The sequence below is a fragment of the Meriones unguiculatus genome, chromosome 12 (genome assembly GCF_030254825.1).
Source record: "Meriones unguiculatus strain TT.TT164.6M chromosome 12, Bangor_MerUng_6.1, whole genome shotgun sequence".
Classification (NCBI taxonomy): Eukaryota; Metazoa; Chordata; class Mammalia; order Rodentia; family Muridae; genus Meriones; species Meriones unguiculatus.
The window spans coordinates 81,430,262-81,452,676 of NC_083360.1; the positions used below are offsets into that span (position 1 = coordinate 81,430,262).

The 22,415-nt window shown below is 43.6% G+C and overlaps 1 protein-coding gene across 2 annotated transcripts; it reads left to right on the forward strand.

The window, feature by feature from the left end:
* The first annotated feature begins 359 nt into the window (after positions 1-359).
* Dynlt5 (dynein light chain Tctex-type family member 5) lies at positions 360-21,154 on the forward strand. Of its 2 annotated transcripts, XM_060366021.1 has the most exons (5): positions 360-829; positions 2,329-2,452; positions 12,196-12,287; positions 18,633-18,757; positions 20,109-21,154. In XM_060366021.1, the coding sequence occupies exons 2-5, from the start codon at positions 2,337-2,339 to the stop codon at positions 20,310-20,312; spliced, it is 537 nt and encodes a 178-aa protein (XP_060222004.1). In that variant the 5' UTR covers positions 360-829; positions 2,329-2,336; the 3' UTR covers positions 20,313-21,154. The 2 variants fall into 2 exon arrangements, with proteins under 2 accessions (XP_060222004.1, XP_021514073.2); XM_021658398.2 differs by lacking the exons at positions 360-829; positions 2,329-2,452 and adding an exon at positions 7,865-8,038.
* The last annotated feature ends 1,261 nt before the right edge of the window (positions 21,155-22,415 follow it).

The following is a 22,415-nucleotide window of genomic DNA, read 5'->3' on the forward strand; positions in this document are numbered from 1 at the left end:
ATCCTCTCCTAGTCTTAACTTTGTGTAAACAGGGATCCTGACGGCTTGAGTGTGCCTTCAACACTCCGCTGGGATCTGGACGCTAATTACCGTCCTGGCTTCTGAGGACCAGCAGAGCATTTATTTGTCAAGGCCCCTGCTGTGGGCTGTGAGCTACGAGCTGTGGGCTGTGACCTGTGGGCTGTGCGGGCTGTGGCCCTGTCCACTTGGCAGGGAGGATAGAAGCTGTGCCCTCGGTTCCAAACAGCCTGCACCCGAAACCTTCTTAAGTCTGGAGAGAGTCCACGGGGAGGGGATGTGAAGGAGCTCATCCTGCTCCGTAACAGCTGAGTGCGCCTGTGCGCCAGGTGCGCGTCTTTGAACATCACCGTTCTCACTTCGCTGCTTCTGTAAAGACAGAAAAACGGAACCGCTGCACAGCATCTGTCAGCGGCGGAGGTGGGGAGCGGGGGCGGTAGGGAAGGGTGTCCTGGAAAACTTCCGTGTTTCCCACTGGCGCCCCGAAGATCCACAGGGAGAGAAACGGGATGAGGGGCTCGGTGGGCGCATCTCTACGGTCAGATCTCGGCAAGCCCGCAAGGCATCGGGGCTGGGGCTGGGAAGGCTCCGGGAGACAGTGGCGGTGCGATGCCAAACGCATCTTGGGCGGCTCAAAGACCCACCGAGCGAGGGAGGGGCGTCCGGGGCAGTGTTTGTGGAGGTCACCCTGGAGACGGCCTGGGTGCGCACGGGGACTTCAAGACCGAGCGAGGCCGGAGGCAGCAGCCGGTCTTCCGCTGAGGCTGATCCCAGGTCTAGGTGGTCCGGCCTGCTACCCTACGCAGAGCAGGTCAGTGCAGGCGCTTGGGGACGGAGGGTCCACAAGAGGAGGCTGGGGAGGGAGCGGCCTACGGGGAAAACGGCGATCTCTGCACCCAGCCCAACAAAACCAGAAAGCGCGGTCCCAAGTTTGGCCTTCGAAGGGTGATGCTCAACTCATCTGGTCGCCAGTGGTCTCCCCTATCCGCTGCGCCTCTGGGGACCTCTGAATTCCGCCTGGGACCTCTCTAGGGAGGGCTTGCCTGCCAGCAGAGTTGGGACCAGCTAATCGTCAGGAATTAACAAGCGCTGGCGGTACCCTCACTCCCGGAGCGCAGTTCTTAGTTCTCCTGTAAGAGAAGAATGAGCCGAGTCTGGCTTTAAACAGACGCCTCTTGAATAAAGCAAATACTCCGAAGAGAGACTGGCAACCGGCTGTCGCAGGGGTTGGGAGAGGCGCAGGGGGACTCTTCGTGGTGGGATTTAACGTTTATGAATATTTATGAGATGGGTGGCGCATTCGTGGCGTAGGGTGACCATTTTTTTCTCTCTCAATCCTAGTAAACTCGGTCTCCTTTTTAGGGAATTTCTTCCTATGCGATCTAGAAAAGGCGCCAAAGAGGGTCCAAACCACCGAACAACAAGGCCCAGGATCTTGTACGTGTGTGTGTGTGTGTGTGTGTGTGTGCGTGTGTGTGTGTGTGTGTGTGTGTGTGTGTGTGTGTGTGTTGGTATGCATGCATAGGTAGAGACACTTTAGCTCTTTTCTGGGGAAATGAGGAGAGTTGAAGAGACTCAGCTACCAAAACGCAGTTGTGGTTCTCTTGGTTAGCTCACCTCCGGTTCCCTTTTGAGACTGCTTTAGACCCGTGTGTGACCTTACGGCTCTGTTCTGGTTTTTTTAACTGAAGTTTTATGTTGAAGGATGGAGCTGGGTTTACAAGACTGGCAGCCTACACGAAAGAGAAGCGGGGCTGAGCGCTCTGTCAACCGGGAGGAGGGGGGGCTCTCGCTGCCTCCTTTCCAGACCGTCCACTCTATCCGAGTACAAACCCTCGCGCCACAATCCCTCCTACGGCCACCACAGCAACTAGTAACTAGGAAGCTCATCTTAAGATCAGACCCAGAGCAACGATTAAATAAATAAATAAATAAATAAATAAATAAATAAACAAACAAACATTGGCCTGCAGTGGCAGACAGCATCTTTCCACAGATGCCCGTCTTTCCACGGTGGCTTTCTCCCACTCCATCAAGTTAAGCATTCTTGGCTACAAATTCATGTCTGCTTATGTGAATTAGGGACACTATTGCGTAATTTTCTTTCCTATTTCCAGTTGAATTGACACAACAGCATAATTGCTTACACCACGAATTATTGCTCTCAGGAAAGCTCAGGCCCCGTGTAAAGAGGTCACACAAGCAGCTGGGTCCTTTGCCTGGGATGCAGTTTAGCCACAAAAACTAAAAGATTTTCATGGTTTTTTTTTTCTCTCTCTCTCTCTTTTTGCAACTTTATTTTTTTCCTAGAGTGTGTGATGATGTCCGCTTTGGGTAAAGATAAACTGTTTCCTGCACTGAAGAAAAGGGGGAGCGTGTGTTCCCCAAGTAATCACGAGTTCCGACAGAAGGAAGGCTATTGGCGCTCCAAACAGTGAGTACTTGGGTCTCCAGCGCCTCCAACTATGAGTAATGTTTACCAAGAGCCAAAACATTTTCCTAGGACTGGAACAAGGTAGAAATAGGCAAACACAATGCTCCATCAGTCTTTGGAGCCATATGTAAAATGAGCAATGAGGCTTACATTGATCCTAGCATCATATTTAGTGCTTTGAAAACTACCTCTCACCATGCCAAAAAATAAAAAAGTAAAACAAAAAACAAACAAAAAAAACACAACTTCTCAATATTATAAAACTGCAGTTTGTACATTTTGTAACCAATATACGAATTTAATACAACTTTTGTACTGTATTTTCAGTCTTTGTCTATATCCTCTTAAATGGCTGTGTAATATTTTATGAATTTGTTAACCAATGGATAAAACATAATTTCAGACATAGTTAGATGCTAATGTAAGCATATGGTTTTGTGTCTAAATTTAACATTTCTAGCCAGACTGTGGTAGTGCACACCTTTAATCTCAGCACTCAGGAGGCAGAGGAAGGTGAATTTCTGTGAGTTCAAGGCCAGCCTAGTCTACAAAATGAGTCTAGGACAACCAGGGCTGTTACACAGAGAAACCCCATCCCAAAAACAAAACAAAAAAGACGGAGGCTCTTTCTGTCTAGCTATTTTTCCTGGTTATTCATAAACCTACCTGTATGTGGTATTTGTTTAATCTAGCTCTCTCAGTCAATACACTATGAATTCATTTGTCTTTGTAGCAGTAGACACACTGAGAAGGAAGGCAAACAAAAAAAATAAAGAGTGCAGGTAGATTTATTTTGGGGATGCAATATACGATCAGCTCAGATTTGTTCTTTTATCCTCTATACTGTGACTGATGTTTAGTTGTCATCCTGGGCATAATAAATATTTGAAGAGCTTCCTTGTGTTATGAAAGGAAGATTGAGTATATATTCAGTGTCATCATTGTCATCTGTTTCAGAATTGGATGTTTTTTGTTCAAGTCACCTTTTTATAATATATTTCTTATGTTGCATTTTTTTAAAAAAAGGAAGCATCATTTTTCATAAAGTCATTAATTATTTGAGTAGCTTGAATCAAGAAGGACTCCCAGCAACAAAATGAAACCTCTTAAGCTAGGCCCCCTTATCCTACAACCTAAAACCCATCTTGGTTTGTGAATTTCCACACTCAACTGTCATCCTCCCCACTGGGAAATCTAAACTTGGCTTTTTCACTTGAACAATCTTTAAGGAGAGAGGCGGCAACAGAAGACATTGGCTGAGCTGTTATCACCAGTTCTTCTTTCAGAAAGCTTTGTAACAGGTACTGGCAAGCAATGGCCAAGCACCAAGAACAATCTGAAACATGGCTGGGTATCGTTGCCCTGCTAGGATTGGTTATTACGTAGCCAAAAAGACTTTTGTGAGCCAAATATTTTCATTGCACAGAAAGTGACAATCCGTGTGTGATTTGCATGAATGGCCCTATCCCCTTTGTTCACCAAGATCCTGTATTTTCCATTCAGGAGGCCAGGCAGGTATGCGCAATGATGTTTTACTTGCTGGAAACGCACCCTCAGGCAGATTTTAGACAGCATTTGAACAAATGCTCTTATCTCCTGTCCTTAAAACGGAAGCAGAAGCCACGAGGTGAAGCGACTTTCTCCAGTTAATGTGGCATGCTATCTACGCCCGTTAGCTCAGGAGCCAGTAGCTCCCCTGTGCGTTTGGGCGAAGGTTGGAGACTAAGCAGCCTTTCTCCTGCCTCAAGCCAAAGTCCTTGTGATGTCCTGGAACAAAAACTATACGGACCCCATTGTTCTCCGCCAGAATGTATGGAGGCATCTGGCATAGCAGATCTACCACACTTTCTTGACTCCCTTCAGCTATTTACTCAAGATATAGCGAGCCTCTGGTACATGTCAGCCACTGTGCCACACATTCGGCATGGAAAAGCGAATAATGGAAGGTCCTTGTCAACATAACGTGCTCCCTTGAATCCGCAATCCTCTACCTCAGCACCCCAAGTATTTGGGTCATAGTTCCAAGTGGAATACCTAGCAGGAAGTTACCTTAAATGAGATCCCAGCGTGAAAACCTAAGCCACGGGGGAAAACCGAGACCGTTTTGATAAACAGAACAGCAACAAAATGTAGTATTGTAACCAAGTCTATAATAACACCGTTAGTAGACTGCTAGCATATGTGTGTGTGTGTATAGAGAGAGTTACGTGTTAATTTTTTAAAAAGGGAGCCCGTTCTAAACAGAGTCAAAGGAGACGGCAGGGTCTGGGAAGAAAAGCTAACGAGCAAGCAGAGTAGGAAGAGAAGCCCACACACACTGGAAACGGGAGCTGTATGACTTGGCCGTTCTACACGTGTCCTGAGAGCAAAAAGCTGGGAGGGAAAATACCAAGGACCGCTGAGGCCAGTGAGAATAAACGTAGATCTAGCTGTGCAATACACACATCATATGGACAACGCAACAATTCATTTTAAAACAACAGTCTATTAATAGTATAGTATATCTCTGTAGAGGCAGAGAGTTGAATTGCCTTTTGTATGTGCCTAGTAGGACATCTCAAAGACACAGAATAGCACCTGGGCACAAACTGTATGATCGGTGAGTGAGCAATTACTGCATTCTGTGAATTCTTGAACAAGTCCATCTTTTGCTCTCAGATAAATTGGATTCACAAGCCCACATATATATTAAGTCCAGAGTGACTTGTAACATGAATGTATTAGCACAAAGTGTTTATCCAAGTGCTTAGTACAAAGCAAGCTTGATTTTAGCCTCCTTATTGAAAAAGTCCATTTGCATCTATTCCAGAAACTAAAGGGGGAGGATGGAAAGAAGAGTAAGACAGTAAGCAGTGTTTCCTTTGCTTTGGAAATCTGCTGTGGCTGGCCACACCCCTCATTGCTGACCTCACAGTCAGAGCACAGGCACTCCCAGCATCACCCCTGATCATTTCTGTGGCTTTGAAACTATGCCTCATTAGGGGCCTGCAGGAGAATATGTCACCTGGTCTTAACCATCAGCTCCCTTCCTCTCGGATGAGCGCTAGCCACAGCCTCAAGAACGGGTCCTAATTTTGCCCACAAAATGATTATTCTGTTCTGACAGTCACCACTGTAGATTCCCTTCCATCAGGCCAGGGCTAGACTTTTCACAGGAGGTAGGTGCAGTCTTTGTCCTTTAAAAACTACTCCCACTCTTGAAAAGTATATCCCATGAGACTAAACCTTCCGTGGTTTTCTGATTTCTTTAGTTCCTGGAAGTTTTAACTTCTGTTTCCACTATAACCTTTCTCTTTCTAGAAAAACGGACCAAATGGGAAAACATGTCATAAAACTGCATAATTTTCACAAAGTTTGTTTTTCCAAACAAACACCATGTACTGCTAGGGAAAGAACTGGCATGGGTTTGATCTTAAATATAATCAGAAAAAGCAAACCCTCCATAGACATTTTTAGTCCCTAGTTAAGCACATTTCTGTGTATATTTTATCTTACTCTGCATCATGTTTCTAGTGCATAGGAGTATAATTTTCTTTTGTACTATCATCGCTTTCGACTCTGTCTGACTCATTGTAGGCAATGAATACTTGTTTAAAAGCTTCAAAAAAAAAAAAAAAAACACTATACAGAACCTATAGTCTTCTTTGTGCAGTGCAAAGTTTATCCACTGGGGGACAGCACATGACTTTAATAAGAAGCTTCCCCCCCTTATCTGAACGCACACTTAAGGGTGCTGGTGCCCACCAGTTAGGAAACCTAAGGGCTTATGCTTGCTCTCAACAGTAACTCTTCAAGAAACCTGATTACAATCCCGCCTTCAAAAGTAGCGCATGTGCTTCCCAAGCACGGCCTGAATTTTTACATGAAATTTACACGTTTTGATTTAAAAAAAAAAAAAACAACTTTGTTTTCTTTTGATGTATTTATTGAAGCTTTCTTAACATCATTTCCATTAGCTAATCATTTTTTTATATTAATTACAGTTTATTTACTCTGTATCCCAGCTGTAGCCCCCTCCCTCATTCCCTCCCAATCACACCCTCCCTCATCTCCTCCCTGGCCCTCTCTAAGACCACTGATAGGGGAGGTCCTCCTCCCCTTCCATCTGACCCTAGATTATCAGATCTCTTTAGGAGTGGCTGCAATGTCCTCCTCTGTGGCCTAGCAAGGCTGTTCCTCCCTGGGCTGGGGGGTGGGGGGGTGATCAAAGGGCCAGCCACTGAATTCATGTCGGAGACAGTCCCTTAAAATACCTGTCTATAAAAGGTATGTGTTCACTGGGTGTTGGTGGCACACGCCTTTAGTCCTCAGCACAAAGAAGGCAGAGGCAGGCAATGTGTGTGGGTTCAAGGCCAGCCAGTTTCAGGACAGCCAGGGCTACGTGGACAGCAACAAAACAAACACAAACAAAAAGCATACATTCTTTCTCTGTTCCCTGCCGTAAGAATTGGTTTGTTGAATGTTTTACCAGCATTTAGATCAGATTTTCAGCACACGCCTTATGCCAGCACTTGGGGAACAAACAAGGGAGGATCACAGAGAGTGGGAGGCCATCCTAGTCTACCTAGCAAATCCCAAGCCAGTCACGCACTACACAGCAAGACCCTGTCTTGTTTAATTAATTATTAATTAAGATAAAAAATGACTCTTGGCGGTGAGACTGTGTGTCAGGAAGCATTACCATTGGCAGGACACGTAGCTGATATGTTTATTGTACTTATACCTGCCGTTGGAAGTTTAAATGCAATCAATGAGCATCTCCTGTGCTTGTCTTTAACAGTTTAGGTAGCTTGAGTGGAGCTGCTTATCAACACAGAATATATCCCCTTTTGCGTACGCCAGTGTTCTGGATGACACTTGTAGTTCTGTGTTTTTAAAATATGGAAACTCACTGATTTCCGAAAATTTACCAAGAATTTGTAGGGATAATTCAGTTGTTAAGAACCGCTGGCTGCTCTTTCAAAGGACCAGGGTTCACTTCCAGCACCCGAAGGGCAGATCACAGCAGTCTGTAACTCCAGTCCCGAGGGATCTGACACCCTCTTCTGGCCTCTTTGGGCACCGAGAATGTACGTGTCTCACAGCCATACCTACAGACAAAACACCCACCCACAAAAATTACAACAAGGAAAATAAAAATAAAATAAGATGAGGAACCCACATTCCACTTAAATGTTTCCTGCCTACACTGCAAACACTGTTAATATCACGCTTTCCTAAGTCTTCACTCAGGTGCCAAATATATTATTAACATTTTCCATATTTTTTTTTCCTCTGTTTCCAGTAAGTCACATGCCAACATTCAGACTATTGACCTTGGTTCTTTCTGATAAGTAAAGGGCTAATCTTAGCTTCTGGCAGGCCCTACCTCCTGTTCTTGGTTTAGTTACTTTCCTGTTGCCACTACTGACACACCTTGATGAACGCATCATAGAGAAGGAAGGGTTTATTTGAGTTTATGGTTCTAGAGGGCTAGGTATCCATGATGGCACAGCGGCAAAGCGGCAAGCAGCAATCACGGCGGCTGGAGCAAAGCACTGGCCTCTCGCCTCATGAACCACAAGCACAAAGCAGAGAGAACGAAGCGTGAGTATGTGTGGCCTGAACCTCTCAGAGTCCATCAGCAGCAACCTGCCTTCTACACCAAGGCTGCACCCCCTAATCCTGCCCTCAAACAGCGCCGCCACCTGGCAACCAGGGGTTCAAATACCGGAGATCCTGAGGGACATTCCCATTCAAACCACTGCAATCTTCATACTAGAAGAGAAACAAACATCACTATGGTGTTCAAAGTAAAAATTCAGGCTGGAGAAATGGTTCAGGGGTTAAGATCATGTGCTGGTGTGCCGGTAGAGCCAAGTTCGGTTCCCAGCACCAGCATCAGCTCACAACCACCTTTAACTTCAGTGGGGTCCGGTGCCTCCGTCCTCTGTGGCCATCTGAGCCCATGTACACACACACACACACACACACACACACACACGCACACACACACATAGAGACACACACACATACACTATAACAACAACAATAAAAATAATAATAGTAATAATAATAATAATAATAATAATAAAATTTCTAAAAATGTTTCATGAAGTTACAGTCCACTGGAGACATGGTCAGCCTTGAAAATGCAGAAAGTAGTGGGCTACCCAGACATTTTTCTCTTGTGTGGTCAAGATAGCCAGGCTTGGAGTAAAGCAGCTAACATCTCAAGGCCTCATCTTCCCCAAAAAAACTGACAGCCAGTTCCCTTTGCCGAAGCTTAGTGCTGTGTGGACTCCAATGGACTCTGTTTCAACAAGTGTCCATATCAATTATATCTAATGTTTCTGTGATACCATTTTAAAATAAATATAAAACAGTGCCCAAATCATGTATATATGAAACACATATATATATGTATACATATATATGTATATATACATATATATGTGTGTGTGTATATCTATATAAACACACACATGTATATATATGGGCCCACATATATATATGGGCTTCATACATATATATATGTGAAACTGCCCCAGTGGGGCAGTTCAGAGACCTAGGCTTCCGTTGTTCTTATTCACAATCTAAGATAAGGTCAAGAAGTCACTGGGATGGGGCTATCACACACAGGCGAGGAACAAAGGAAAATGAAGACAATCTCCTGTGTAACTCACATGTGTTGATTTGGGATTTTGTTGTATTGTTTTGTTTTGAGAAATCTTTCTTCAGTTTTGTGCCCAAACAGCTCTGGTTGTGTCACACTGGTTCATCAGCCTCAGAACTCCAACAGCACAGAAAGGGACCTCAGGACTTGCCTTGTATTTAGACAGAAACATTCCCGGTTTAGCTTTCTGTTACCAAGAAAGGAAAGAAACAATACTGAAAAGACTGTTTTCAGTCCCTGTCACTGTCAGGCAAATGTTCCCTAATAGTGGTGGAATAGTTGGAGCAATTTAAATGGCCTGGAGAAGAAACAGTTAAGTGAAATTCAAAATGTTTGCATATTAAGCTAACATTTTTATTGTGGCTGCACATTTGCTACTGACATGGAAAGCTTCTAGGATACAGTTTCAAACAAAAAACCAAAAACAAAGTAGGATTGTGTATGTAAAATCGTATACAATTTATGATTAACATATACAAGTTACCATTGTTCAATTAACAGTGTTTACCTAAGCTCTGGGGCGAGGACTGTAATTTTACTCTCTACTTTCCCATGTGTTCTGCAGGTTTTACAAGGAGCACACATGTTTTACATGATTGTTGGGCTGCTCGGTGGGCAGAGCCCTCATCACACAAGGGTAAAGGCTGGAGTTAGGATTCCCAGAATCCACAGGAGCCATATGGATGTGAGGATACCAGGGGACTAACAGAGGGCAAAAACAGGGGACCTCCAGAGCAAGCTGGCTTGCCAAACTAGATGAATCAGGAACTCAGGGTTCATCAAGGGACCCTGCCTCAATCTGTAAGATGACACCTGACATCAACCTCAGGCTTATACATGCATCTGCGTATACATGCACACACGTGTGTGCACGAACACACTCACACACTCACAAACACACATACAAACATACTCACACATCACATACACACTTACATACACACAAATACTCACACATCATACACACTCAAACATTCTCACACACACACACACACTTGCAAATTCATATGCAAAACAAACAAAGAAGACTCCAAGAAACTATCTTCCATGATTCAGACAGACTAGCCCTGTGAAACTTCCAATTCCAAGTGCATCAGACTTTAACCCCTGGCTTTTGAAAGCTCCACAGCAGACACCATCTTCATAGCAAAAATATAAAGTGTACTAACTACTAGTCCTTAATAACCCTAAGCAAAACAATAATGAGGCTGGTCATTCCTTTTGTATCTTAAGGCCAACGAATACGAATTGCACATCAGCTCTGCATTCTGTGAATTTTTAGCTTGATACCAGTAGAAGACAGAAAAAGCTTCAGTGAACACCCCTGCTCACTGCCCACACACACATATCTAAACGGCCACCATTAGCTCCAGAAGTCATTGCCCCTTCTTCATTCTGCCTGGTGTAATCACACATTAGATTTTTCGACTGGCAGATAAGTGGGATATTTGAAATCAAAGCTTGCCTTTCCCAATTGTGTGACAGTAAGTCTTTGGCCTTGTTCCTTTTTCTCTCTAAAATGGATGGAAGGATGGCTTCTTTACAGCATCAAATGATGCCGGAAAGATAAAATACCATAGCTGATCAGAGTTGTCTTCCCAAATTGAAAGTAGCATCCACAATACTGGGCACACGAGCTTGTCACAGAATCACAAGCTTACTCAGTGTGGTTGGCGTCCACAGGCAGAAGCTGTCTGTCATCTTGGGTCCTGCCCACAACACCAGTAGCCACGGTGGCCTAACTGGTTGGCGGCTACTTCAAACAGCAGCAGGAAACTGAGAAAAGCAGGTGTTAGAAGGAAGAAGACAGGCTTGCCACTACAAAGATGCATCTTGGACAAAAGCAGCTGGAATGTCATCATGTCCTTGGACTTTGTGAGGGAACTTTAATTTGTCCCGTAAGCTGTACTGTACAAACGGACTTTTTAAAATAGACTAAATAAGATTTTCTTGAAATGTCAATTTTTCAGATTGCACTAATTTCAAACATCTGCAAACTAAGTTATTTTAAACTTAGAAAAAAAAATCCCAGTGATTAAAAACAAATAAACTGGGCATGGGGTTGGCATGCTTTTAATCCTAATACTCAGGAGCCGGTGGATCTCTGCTAGGTCAAGGCCAGCCTATGCTACAGTTTCAAGCCAGCCAGGGCTGTCGGTGAGATTCTATCTAAAATATCAAACAAACAAAACCCAAATAACTCTTTCTTATTCAACTAGAGCAAAAAGATAGCCTTTCTTAGAAAAACGGTCACTCTGAATACACATTCACACCCATAGATACACACAGAAAGAGAGAGAGAGAGAGTTATAGCATTGCCTTTGAAATGGCATCTGTCTTAACCTCCATCTTCACAGATGGAGGGAATTCATGGCAGACTGTTGTAGGCTCATTAGCCCCACTTGGTTTTCTCTGAGCTAGGTTGAATTACACAGTGCCCAGGGCCCACCAGGGGCTCCTCCTTGCTTGGGTTTCTTGTTCAGCACCTGCATCAGATCATATTGCCTTGGAGACAATTCTCTTTAATGCTGAGAAGAGAACTGACGTTGATTGACTTTTTATGGTTTGGGTGGCTTGCGGTTTCTCTCACCATATAGATGAGTGAGTTTCCCATTTCTCTTTTTGATTCTGAAGGGATTTGGCGGAACTTATCACAATGAGATCTTCTCATAATACCCTTTGTCTGTATGGATTTGTTTCCCAACATTTTAAGCTTCTTTATACACCCCCAAGTCCCATTTGTGAGCTTTGTTTACTGTGGGCTATGCCTTTGTGTCTTTGTTGGGGCACTCCATTGGCAATGGCTCTTTGAAACACTCCACTGCCCCATAGACTTAGATCTGCCCAGGAGCACCTGCTCTGGACTTGCATCATGACCGTGAGACTCTGCCCCAGTACCTTCTTCCCATCTCAATATTCCCATCTTCAAAGTGTATCAGACTTTATGTATGTCATTGAGCTATTTCTGAGGTTTTATTGGAAACTTTCTTACCGTAAATTTTGCATATGTGAACATACTCCCTCAAAGCAACATTATGTTTTGTTGGCATTGTGACTTGTCACTAACACTTTCCTCCTTTGCTTTTAGTTCTGTCAGCACTGTGTCTCACGCCGATGAGCCCAGCCAGCGTGATGAAACCTCTCGCCTTACGGTTCGGATGGAAAACACCTACCAGTTAGGTGTGCTTTTTTGTCATTCATCCAGACACAAGCCTCCACTTCAGTCACAGTGCTGACTCAACGGTATCTTGGTATTGTCTTCAGTCCTAGATAAGGGACCTTAATTCTAGAAAGCTGGTGGCGAGTTACAGTTACCACTGTGCACTGCAAATTTGAAGCAACACTTGCTGCCTCTAGAAAACAGAACAAAACGAAAACAGGCTTTCCTAGATCTCAAATGAATCTCTGAATGCCATAAATGTGTATAATATATGACTGAATTCAGGTTCTCTGGGGCTTTCTGGATGGAGCTGTTGTACGTATGTGTGTGCATGCGCATGTGTGTGAAAGAGATGTACATTGATATTTATCCTTCAAAACCAACCAGTGTTGTGGATGGTGTAGGGAAAAAAAAATGCCTCAGCGCAGAGGCAGCCGACTGTGGCCCCCTGTTAGCAGAGATGTTTAGCTACTGCCATTGGGGTTTTAGTTCTTTGAAAACAAAGGTTTTCACACCTGCCCTTGTGCTCCCAGGTGCCTTTTCCCACTCCTGTTCCTTTACAAACCTGCTTGTTTTCCTTAAGTGTGTACCTGCCTGAGATTATCTGAATTCGTATGTAATTGCTGCCCAACATAAATCCCACAGAGACTTACCATGGGGTAAAGAAGGGCTCTGTGGGCCAGGGTAATTCCACCTGTGGCCTGTTAAACCCAGGAAAATTATAAGCCATCTCTTGACCCTGCTGGGTCTTATAGCCAGTTTTCTGCGGCGATCCCGACACCATGTGTGAGTGAGAAGAACAACCTCCCTCTCTGTCCTTCTCCCAGGCAGCCTGGGACTCTTGACTCAAGTGTCCTGAAGAAAGGCCTGGAATCCAACTGCAGGAAGAGAAATCAATTTAAATGCAAATCCCTGTGTCTGTCAGTTTTTTGCTTTTTGTTTTCTCACAATTTCTTCAAGCAAATAAACTAATTGTCTAAGTTTTGAAAGTGCTGACCTTCGAGTGAAGGAGCTTGACCAACTGTCACCCTCACTCCCCCCTCTCCTGGCCAGTTCTACATCAAGCTGATGGAAGAAAATCCTTAGTAAGGGCCCAGAGTACCTTCCACAGGCAAAATAAACCCAAGAGCAAGGAGAACTGGAAATACAGTTTAGTTATTAGCAGAGCTGACTGACTGCTTTCAAGAGCAGACTTAATCTAGCACAAAGGCCTTTTATCATGGAAGCTGAAGAGGTGGCTAAGAGCTCACCAATCAAAACACATCTTAAATTATGTTGTGTTTATCCCTTTATCTAAGCGAGATTTACAGCTACCATACATAAAGTGAAACATGAAAATGTTTCGTGAGGAATGGAAAGAGTAGAAAGGAGAAGCTGTGTTTCTTAGAATAAAACACCACTTAACCTTTGCTCAGTAACCACGGAGAGGAGAGAATGGAAGAAAATGACAGCCTGTGGCATCTAATGTAGCCGAGCGTGAATGCTAGTTGCGATAGTGCCCCGGAAGGTGATATTTAAGCAAAGCATCCTGGAGTTGTGGCTTCTTTGTGTGCAAATAACACTGTGGTCTGCAGGTCGCAGGGATGCTGTGAGAATCGGCACAATGCTGTACGTACATTGCTTCCCGTTCACCACAACTGCTGCTGAAAGGGATGGGCTAAGGCCTTCCCACACATCACTAAGCAGGGAGGCCTCTTGTTTTATTCAATGTGACTCCCGTGAATTATGGAGTCCGATTTGCACCGCACTTTTTTCTGGAGCTCAGGTTAAATTTAAATAGCTCTTTTTTTTTTTTTTTTTTTTTATAAAGATGGTGAGTGTGAACACCACGTCAGTGAAGAGTTTCAGTTAATTTCTTTTCTTATACTATGACACAATACTGGACAAAAGCAATGTAAGGAAGATAGGGTTTCTTTTGGCTCGTGGTTTGGGAGTACAGGCCATCATGTTGAGGAAGCCATGGTAGTAGGAGGCTGTTCTTTCACATCTGGGCAGATCAGTTAGAAAAAGGACGATAAAGAGGCTGTGATGGCTTTTTCCTTTCCCCCGTTGTATTGAGCTCGGGACATTAGCCAATGGGAGAGTGTCATCCATTCACACTGAGCCTTCTTTCCTCAGTTAAACTTCTTTGGAAACACCTTCAAAGACATGCCTAGAGGTGTGCCTTTTAGGAGAGCCCAGACCCAGTCAAGTTGGCAATGAGTCTCCATCATAGTGGCTAACTGCTACCATAGTAAATGAAGCCAACATGATGGAAAATGGTGATGCAGGTGGGAAAGAAGGAGGTGGGGGTGAGGGACTGAGGAAGAGAGTTAGGGAGGAGAGAAAGAGAGAAAGAAAGAATCTTGGGCTTAGTTTCTGTGAGGTTCTCAAGCCCCTGTCTCTGGTATCAAGTTTCCTCTGCTGGAACCTGTTACGCTCTCAGGGTCCTTCCCATGCAGGTCCCCCTGTGTCTCCTACTTACATCCTCAGCCATCTTGCAGGAGATAATCACAATGAATGTCTAAGGAGTGCGTTATGGCTTGGTATGCACTCTTCTAACCATTTAAAACATGTTTTATCTCCTTAAATCGTAGGACAAAATAATACAAAGTAACTTTTGTTGGTTTTGGTCTCAAGATAGCTCCTGCTGGCCTTGAACTCACTACGTTGCCAAGGAAGACCTTACAGTGTTGACCCTCCAACCCGAACCCCCCAAGTGTGGGATGCCAGGCCTGACTTGGAGTAATTCTTGTTATCCCAGTTAGGGGGAGGCTGTGGTACAGAGAGTTTAGTTATTGCTTTCACCATTCCTCCTTATATCTAGTTTTGTTTGTGTTTTAAGTTTTGTCTCATGTTTTGGATCTTTTGAAGTCCAAGCCATTTTCTCCCTTAGGCAAAAGAATTATCTCAAAATGAAGACAACAAGTTTTGTGTATTCCATTAGTTGTCACTGGAAGTAACTTCAGGAGCTTGTCTTGCCTTTGCTTCCCTCTCTTTGGGGTGTCCCCATCTGGATGAGTACGGGGAACAGCCTCTACAATGTGAAGAATGAGTCTTCATTTCTGCGTAGAAAAACAGTTTTGAAGATAGACTCATGTTTGTGAGGTAAAGGGGTACACAGTGTTTGGAAAGGACATCGTTACAGCAGACCATGAGTGCTACAGAGAACCAGGCTCCGCGCATCCCATATGCTCTTCCTGCAGCTCTATCTGCAGCAACTTCCTTCTCCCACTGTGGCCTTCCTTCCAACCTGGAAGAAACATGGCCTCTGACAGTTCACAGGGATTACAAACCATGGCTTTTGCTACAAGCAAGAGGCTGGTTTGTTTTCTCCACCTACTTCCACTTTGAAATAAAGCTCTTAAGAAAGTGCTGCTTTGGCGTGGCCTAGAGCTGTGCCACCCCTGAGCCAATCACCTGTGTTCCACACTTGGGCTCAGGGGTGGCAGTGATGGATTCTCCAGTATTCCATGAGGATGAGAAGGAGGGCAGATGCTGCTCCCATGGGTGAGCGGGGACAGAGGGGCACTGACCAACTCTCTGCACTAGAAGAACCATGCACTTCCTAAATGTAACAGTGAGGACAGGTGGCTTAATGAAAGGAAGAAGGGTTCCCTGGGAATATACTGCTCAAGGAAGGTCTTGTGAAGTGAGCGCTTGGTGAGAAGAGTGGAGCGAAAAAGGATGGGTGTCTATCTGAATGACACAATTACGTAATTTAGTCCAGGCTAGTGACATACTTTTTAATTTTTTCAATACACCTTCAAATTTGAGTTTACTCAATAAGAGTGTACAAGTAAAAATCTTATTAAAAAAATACTTTATATTAGTTCTTTGAGAATTTCATCAGTCACTGCTGTGTTTCCACCAGCTTAACCCTTAACTCCTTCCCTTATCCTCCTCTCAGCTCCACCCCAACCACAGACTCCAATAACCCATTGACTCCCAACATGTACTGTCCTTTACTCCTGTGTGGGGGGCCATGCATTGGAGCACAGTGGACAACTCTTAAACAAACCACCCCTCTCCCGAAACTGGCAGTTCTCCATGGCTCCTCATGTATAGGGAGGAGCACAGTGGGGATTTTATACAAAAGACACAGAGATCTAGGGGTACCCAGGTTTGCTGTAGGGAAATTAGTCTCTGATACCCAATATCTGGCTTCTGGGAACAGGAGCAGGATGAGCCTTCCACAGTTTGAGGTTTGTGTTGAACAGATGTTTTAGCTGTTAGAGACAATTGTATCACATTTCCTTTACTTGGCCCCTACCTGATTCAAACCTCTCCCCTTTGTTTTTCTTCACACAGTCCAGGCTGGTCTCACACTCACTATGTATCCAAGACCAGCGTTGGACTCCTGATCCCCCTGTCTCTACCTTCCCAGGGTGTAGATCACAGGCGTTCACCACCATGCCTGGCTTCCTACCCTGATTTAAATGGAACTAAACCATTCTTATATCATCAAAATAAAAATTCTTAATGAGCCCCAAGAGGCTGACCCCACTGGATTACAACCATAGGCTATAACCTTTTCTTGGATAAGGCCAATGAAACTTCGGCAGGAATGTAAGCGGTGTGAGGCCTGGGGATTTACCTGCCTGGCAGCTTGCCATGGCTTCATCTCCGGCTGCTTACATCTCTCAGACAAGGGACGCAACGCCCTTAAGGGAGCCATCTCCATACAGCCCTGCTGGGATCTAGTCCAGGCTCCCTTCCTGAATCATTTAGGCTTAGGGTGGCATGCTTCCTCTGGTGGAAGGGGACAACCCTATCCCTTGTGATTTCCGTTTCTCTCTCAGACCTCCCAGAAGGCGCCTGTCGTTAAATCCTAACATGAGTGTGCCTCGTCTCCTTATCTGACATAAGCTTAACGAATAAACACTGATAGATAATGCTAACTACTAGAAGAGAATTGGACAGCATCCTGACTCCAACTCTTCCTCTTTATTGATTCAGCAATTACCCAGCCCCTAGACAGCAAGCCTTGGCATCTTGTATAGCCATGTAGTGCCATGGGCAGGTACCAGAAGGATCATAGAGCTAATTCCAGAGCTGCCAGAGTGAGTCCCACTTTTCTACAGCTTTGATCTGAATATGGATGAAATACGGTTGAGAATGTAAATTTTAAAGCCAGAAAAACCTGGGACAGATGTTTCCAGCTCTGTGATTCTGTGATTCTGGCCTTACATCTCCATTTTCCCCATATGTGGAACAGATATGAGAGTGAAAGTCCCCTCAAAAGATCTACTGAAAGACATTATGAGGTAAATACATGCTTATTACGGTCCCTGACACATAGAATATGGTTAGCAAAACATAACTATTATTTGTGTGGTGATTTTGATGTTTAAAATGTTACATTTACTAAAACCAGAAATTATCTGTAAGCGTGGAGGTAGACTCATAGAAGGATAAAACTCTGTCTCACTTATCCTTTTTTTTTTAATTTTTGAACAATTTATTATATTTATTACATTTATTCCTGTGTGTGCACTTGTGCACACAAGCGTGCAGACTGCCACAGCACTCACACAGAGGCCAGAGGACATTTGGAAAATGGTTCTCTCTCCTTTCACCATGTGGGTGGGTCTCAGGGATTAAACTTAAAGCGTCTTGCTCTGTTTCACTGGGGAGAATTGCAGGTAGGCGTTACCTGTTTTCAAGTGGATTAGGGCCCAGGATAGCAACAGGTAAGGAGACATATGTCCAGAATAAGTGAGAGGTGTTTTGTACCTGGAGTGAGATACAAGAGGGGAGAGTACCTGGAGAAGATATTTGAGCCAGAATTGAAACTTGAGTGGATATTTCTTAAATAACAGATGGGGACCGGTGCTCCATTTGAATGATTCCACAAGGGTAAAGAAACGTAAGTATCTTTATATGGCAGATGGGGCCCATGAGACTGAAGCAGCCTGTGCTGCTATGGTGGCTGGAACAAGGCCGCAGGACTGTTAGGCACACAGCTAGAGACACCCATAAGGTCAATGCCATTTTAAGATCTGGGTTTTCCAAGCAAGTTCTCTAGCTGCCGTGTGATGAATCAGAGCAGCATGGGTGGGGTGTAAGCACTGAGGAGCTGATTAGAAGGATGCTAAGGCTTTGAAGTAAGCAGCCACCAAACACTGGAAATTGATGAAGAAGAGCTTGTAGTGAGAACCTCGGCAGAACTCACTTCATTCCTTGGGTAGCCTGGTAAATTCTGAATTTACTATCCCCTCACTGTCTCCAGAAAACCTGACACTAATTCAGACTTCTATCTGCCTTAGCTGGGGCTCACCCAGATGGCTAAAGGGCTTCATGTTTCAGTATTCTTTCTATGAACCTATAAGGTAGGTGGATGCCATTAGAAATGACTTCTAAAGAAATTCCTCGTGTACTTCCAGGTCCCACCAAACATTTTCCCGTGGCCACTGTCAATCGCATTTTGGAAGATATACTAACTACGTATCTACAAGGAGCAGAATATGAGCCAGAGTTCTGCAGAGAGATGACTAAAACAATCTCTGAGGTACAGGGCAGTTTGCCCAGTATGATTTATAACCACAGTATTTGCTGAAAGACAACCCACCTTCTGCTCTGTAATGAAAGAATTAATTTTCAGAATCAGTTAAGACGGCACACTTATGGATCGTAGAGATGGTTATCAGCTCATACCCTCTAACTGCATAGGAACATGTGTATGTGATAAGCCTCTGTCTAAAACTATCATCGTGCATGTCATTTACAACTAAGTATTGCTTGTATAAAACTACTGCACTTCTTTTTCTAAAAAAGCTTTTTTTTAATTTATGTATGTGTGTCTGTGTTTGTGCACACATGCATGCACATACGTGTCCAAGGCCTGAAGGAGTCCAGAAGAAGGCTTCAGTGCTAGAGTTACGGGCAGTTGTGAGCTGCCTGATATGAGCACCGGGAATGAAATGACACGAGCGGACGAGTGCTCTTAACTGCTGAGCCATGTCTCCAGTTCCATGCCACTTAAAAAAAAAAATCATCCTGTGCATTTGTCTGATGTATATGTACGTGTGCGTATTTGTGTATGTGAATTTGGGCGTGTACACGCCACGGCACACGTGTAGAGGTCGGAGGACAACCTTGGGTGTTAGTCTTCACACTCTACCGTTTTTGTTTTTTTTTTTTTTTAAAGTCTCTTTGCCATTCACCACAGCATAAGCCAAGTTAGCTGGAATTGTAAATGCCCACTAACGTACTTGACTTTTACTTGGGTTTGGGGGACTTGAACTCGGGTCCTCACATTTGCACAAGTGTTTTACCCATGAACCATCACCTTACCCCCAAACTGCTTCACCTTCGGAACTTATTTTTGGTAAATACAACACTGTAAGCACTGTTTTCTCCTTGCCACATACGGGGTCTTTAAACACGGTTCTATTTTTTACCAACTACAGTGCGTTTTATGATAGTTTCTTCTCCTTTGGTTTTTCTATCAAACCCTGGGATAAATGTTCGTACTATTATGTTGTGGGAGATTTCAGAATATGTGTCCTTCTTTAGATATGAAAGCACAAAATAACCATGGTCACAACATTCTTTAAAGGGAAGTGGTCTTTTATTACAGATTTTTCTAAGGATGTAATAATCTCTTGGATTCTGTTCCGCAGATGTCCTGTATGTATGTCTTTCTGTACATCTTAGAAAATGTCAAGTTTATTGCTAATGTTGTTGTTTTGTTTCTTGATTCCTGTCCCATGAGGACAGTACTTGAAGGAAAGTTTACTTGTGCTTCATCCTTTCCAAATTATCCTCCCTTTTGCTTCCATGTCAGATACTGTGTTTAACAATTTTGAGATTTAATGTGACTAAATAACTCCCCCCCCCACCTTTTATGCAATTTCTAGGTTATTAAAGCCCAGGTCAAGGAATTAACGATTCCCCGGTATAAACTAATTGTGACTGTTTACATCGGACAGCAGGATGGCCAGAGCATACATATTGGCAGCAGATGCCTCTGGGATCCTCAAAACGATACCGTTTCATCCTATACTTTCAAAAATTCTACTCTCTTTGCACTTGCAAATGTCTACGCAGTTTACTTTGAGTGACTGAAAATGAGAGACTTTAAAACGTCCTGGCATTTTAAAATCATGAAACAGGCTGTTTCTAGCCACAAAAGTTCTACTCCTAAAACCTGAGAAAAAGAACAAGATGAAGATTTCAAACAACTGGAAGCTTCCGTCACGCTTGTGAGGACTGGTGGAAAAGAGGGGAGCCCAAGAAAAAAAAATCCTGTTTATTCAGAACAGAAGTCACATAAACACGGATGCTGAGTAAATATGACTTTGGGTACTAATTATTTTGATTTGGTTTTTAGTTAGAGAGGTAGAATCTCCTGGACCACTCTTTGATATAGTTCTTGAAACATATGGCAACATATTCTGGCTATATATCACATAAGACAGCATAATTCCAAGCGGCACACAGAAATGATGAATGCGAATATGCTTCAGCGCTGCATATGCAATGATACTGGTTTTCATTTTACATTTAATAAATTGAACAGCATTCATTAGCTGCAATTACTGTTACGCGTACCTGTCACCAGTTGAAAGTGCTGAGATAGAATTAATGATTTCATAATAATTACCGTGGTCCCATGGGACCGCTGGCTAAATCTAGACGCTCTTGTGGGTTGCCTGCACTTTACAGAATTACAAGAGAACTCAACATTGGCTCTTCAATAATGGAAACTATAAAGTGAATACAGGCTTTTAAGGACACTAAAGTAGACATTGTGCTATTAAATATACATGATGCTTAACAGTAAATGTGCCTGTAGCACCTAAGATCATGCACACTCCCGTGTGCCTTTGACTAGCTTTTCCTGACCCAACTCTTACCCAGAATACAAAGCTTGGCTGCTTAACAAATAAAACATGTGTGTTTACCATTTTGTTCCTATGAATTTAGCACTAAAGTGACCCGGTGAGGTTTTTGAATGTATGGGCATTGAAGTTTACAGGGCTGAAATAGCTCTTCTGCTGGCTAATGCCTCTTGTATCATGGGTCGTTTATTTTTATGGAGCTTTCAAGTCTTTGTGTGCATGTGAAATGACGCTGTGGCATTGCTCTGGGATGGCAAGTCATCTGCCTAGAGGACATTCGTTAAAGGTCAAACACAAATTGCTCGCATATGGAGAGAATTAGCAATGGTATAATCTTAAGGGGAAAATTACATGTAATTCGTATCAGAAAGATTTTAACAAATGGAAAACCCAGTCAAGGCTTCACAATTTAAAAATGTTTTGATGTCTTTCTTTTCACTAAAACCAAATGTAGTTTTTAAATACATTCCTAGGCTTTTTCTGATAGTGCTTTAGGGGGTCTATGTAGAATAATGACCATGTCCAGGACTTGCCTGTCTCCAAACCCAAGTTTTGAATCTGGATTTGATTATCAGGGGAGGAAGCAGTGAGCTGACAGTATGCTTTTGTCAACTGTTTCTCTCTCAGACGACGGCCCTGAAATCAAACAGCAGCCTGGTAGAAATGAGTCACATGAAGAAATAGCTTTACCATATAGAAAGTCTGCTGTCGAGAAGACTTCCTTTCACAGTTCTAACTTCTAGTCAGTAGAATAATTTCTCACCGTCCCTCCCAGATTGTGTTGGTAAGTAAAACCTTAAAATACAAAGGCAGTTAAAAACTGGAAAAGGTAGTTTGCTGGCATATTGCCATGTGCTGTAATTGAGATCAGTTCAGTGGTGAGCTTGAGCAGCCGCAGCAATTTAAGAATATAGAATAAGAACTTAGAACAGCTAATTAATCAGGAGAGTGTTAATCACTATTCTCAGTCTTCCAACAAAGAAACAGCCAAGCTTCCTCTTCCTGAGTGTTGGCTTTCCCACTTTCCCCACTGTGGAACACCCTATGTTCTCTTCAGCAAAACCCAGGTCTCATCCTTCCCCAGGGCCCTTCTGCATCCTCTCTCCTCTGATCACTCTCAGTTCATGTGTTGGCTGTTTTCCAGCTTTTACGTTTTCTTCCCCCCCCCTTTACCAGACTGAAGACTACAGAGCGCATAGTCAACCTAACAATGACATCTAATCCTTTCCTTACAAGCAAGGCTCTGGTTCACTGAGCTTACCCACCTGCCAATTATCACCATCTTAACCCTTGAGGACTAGGGTCTTATGGAAATGATGGCAG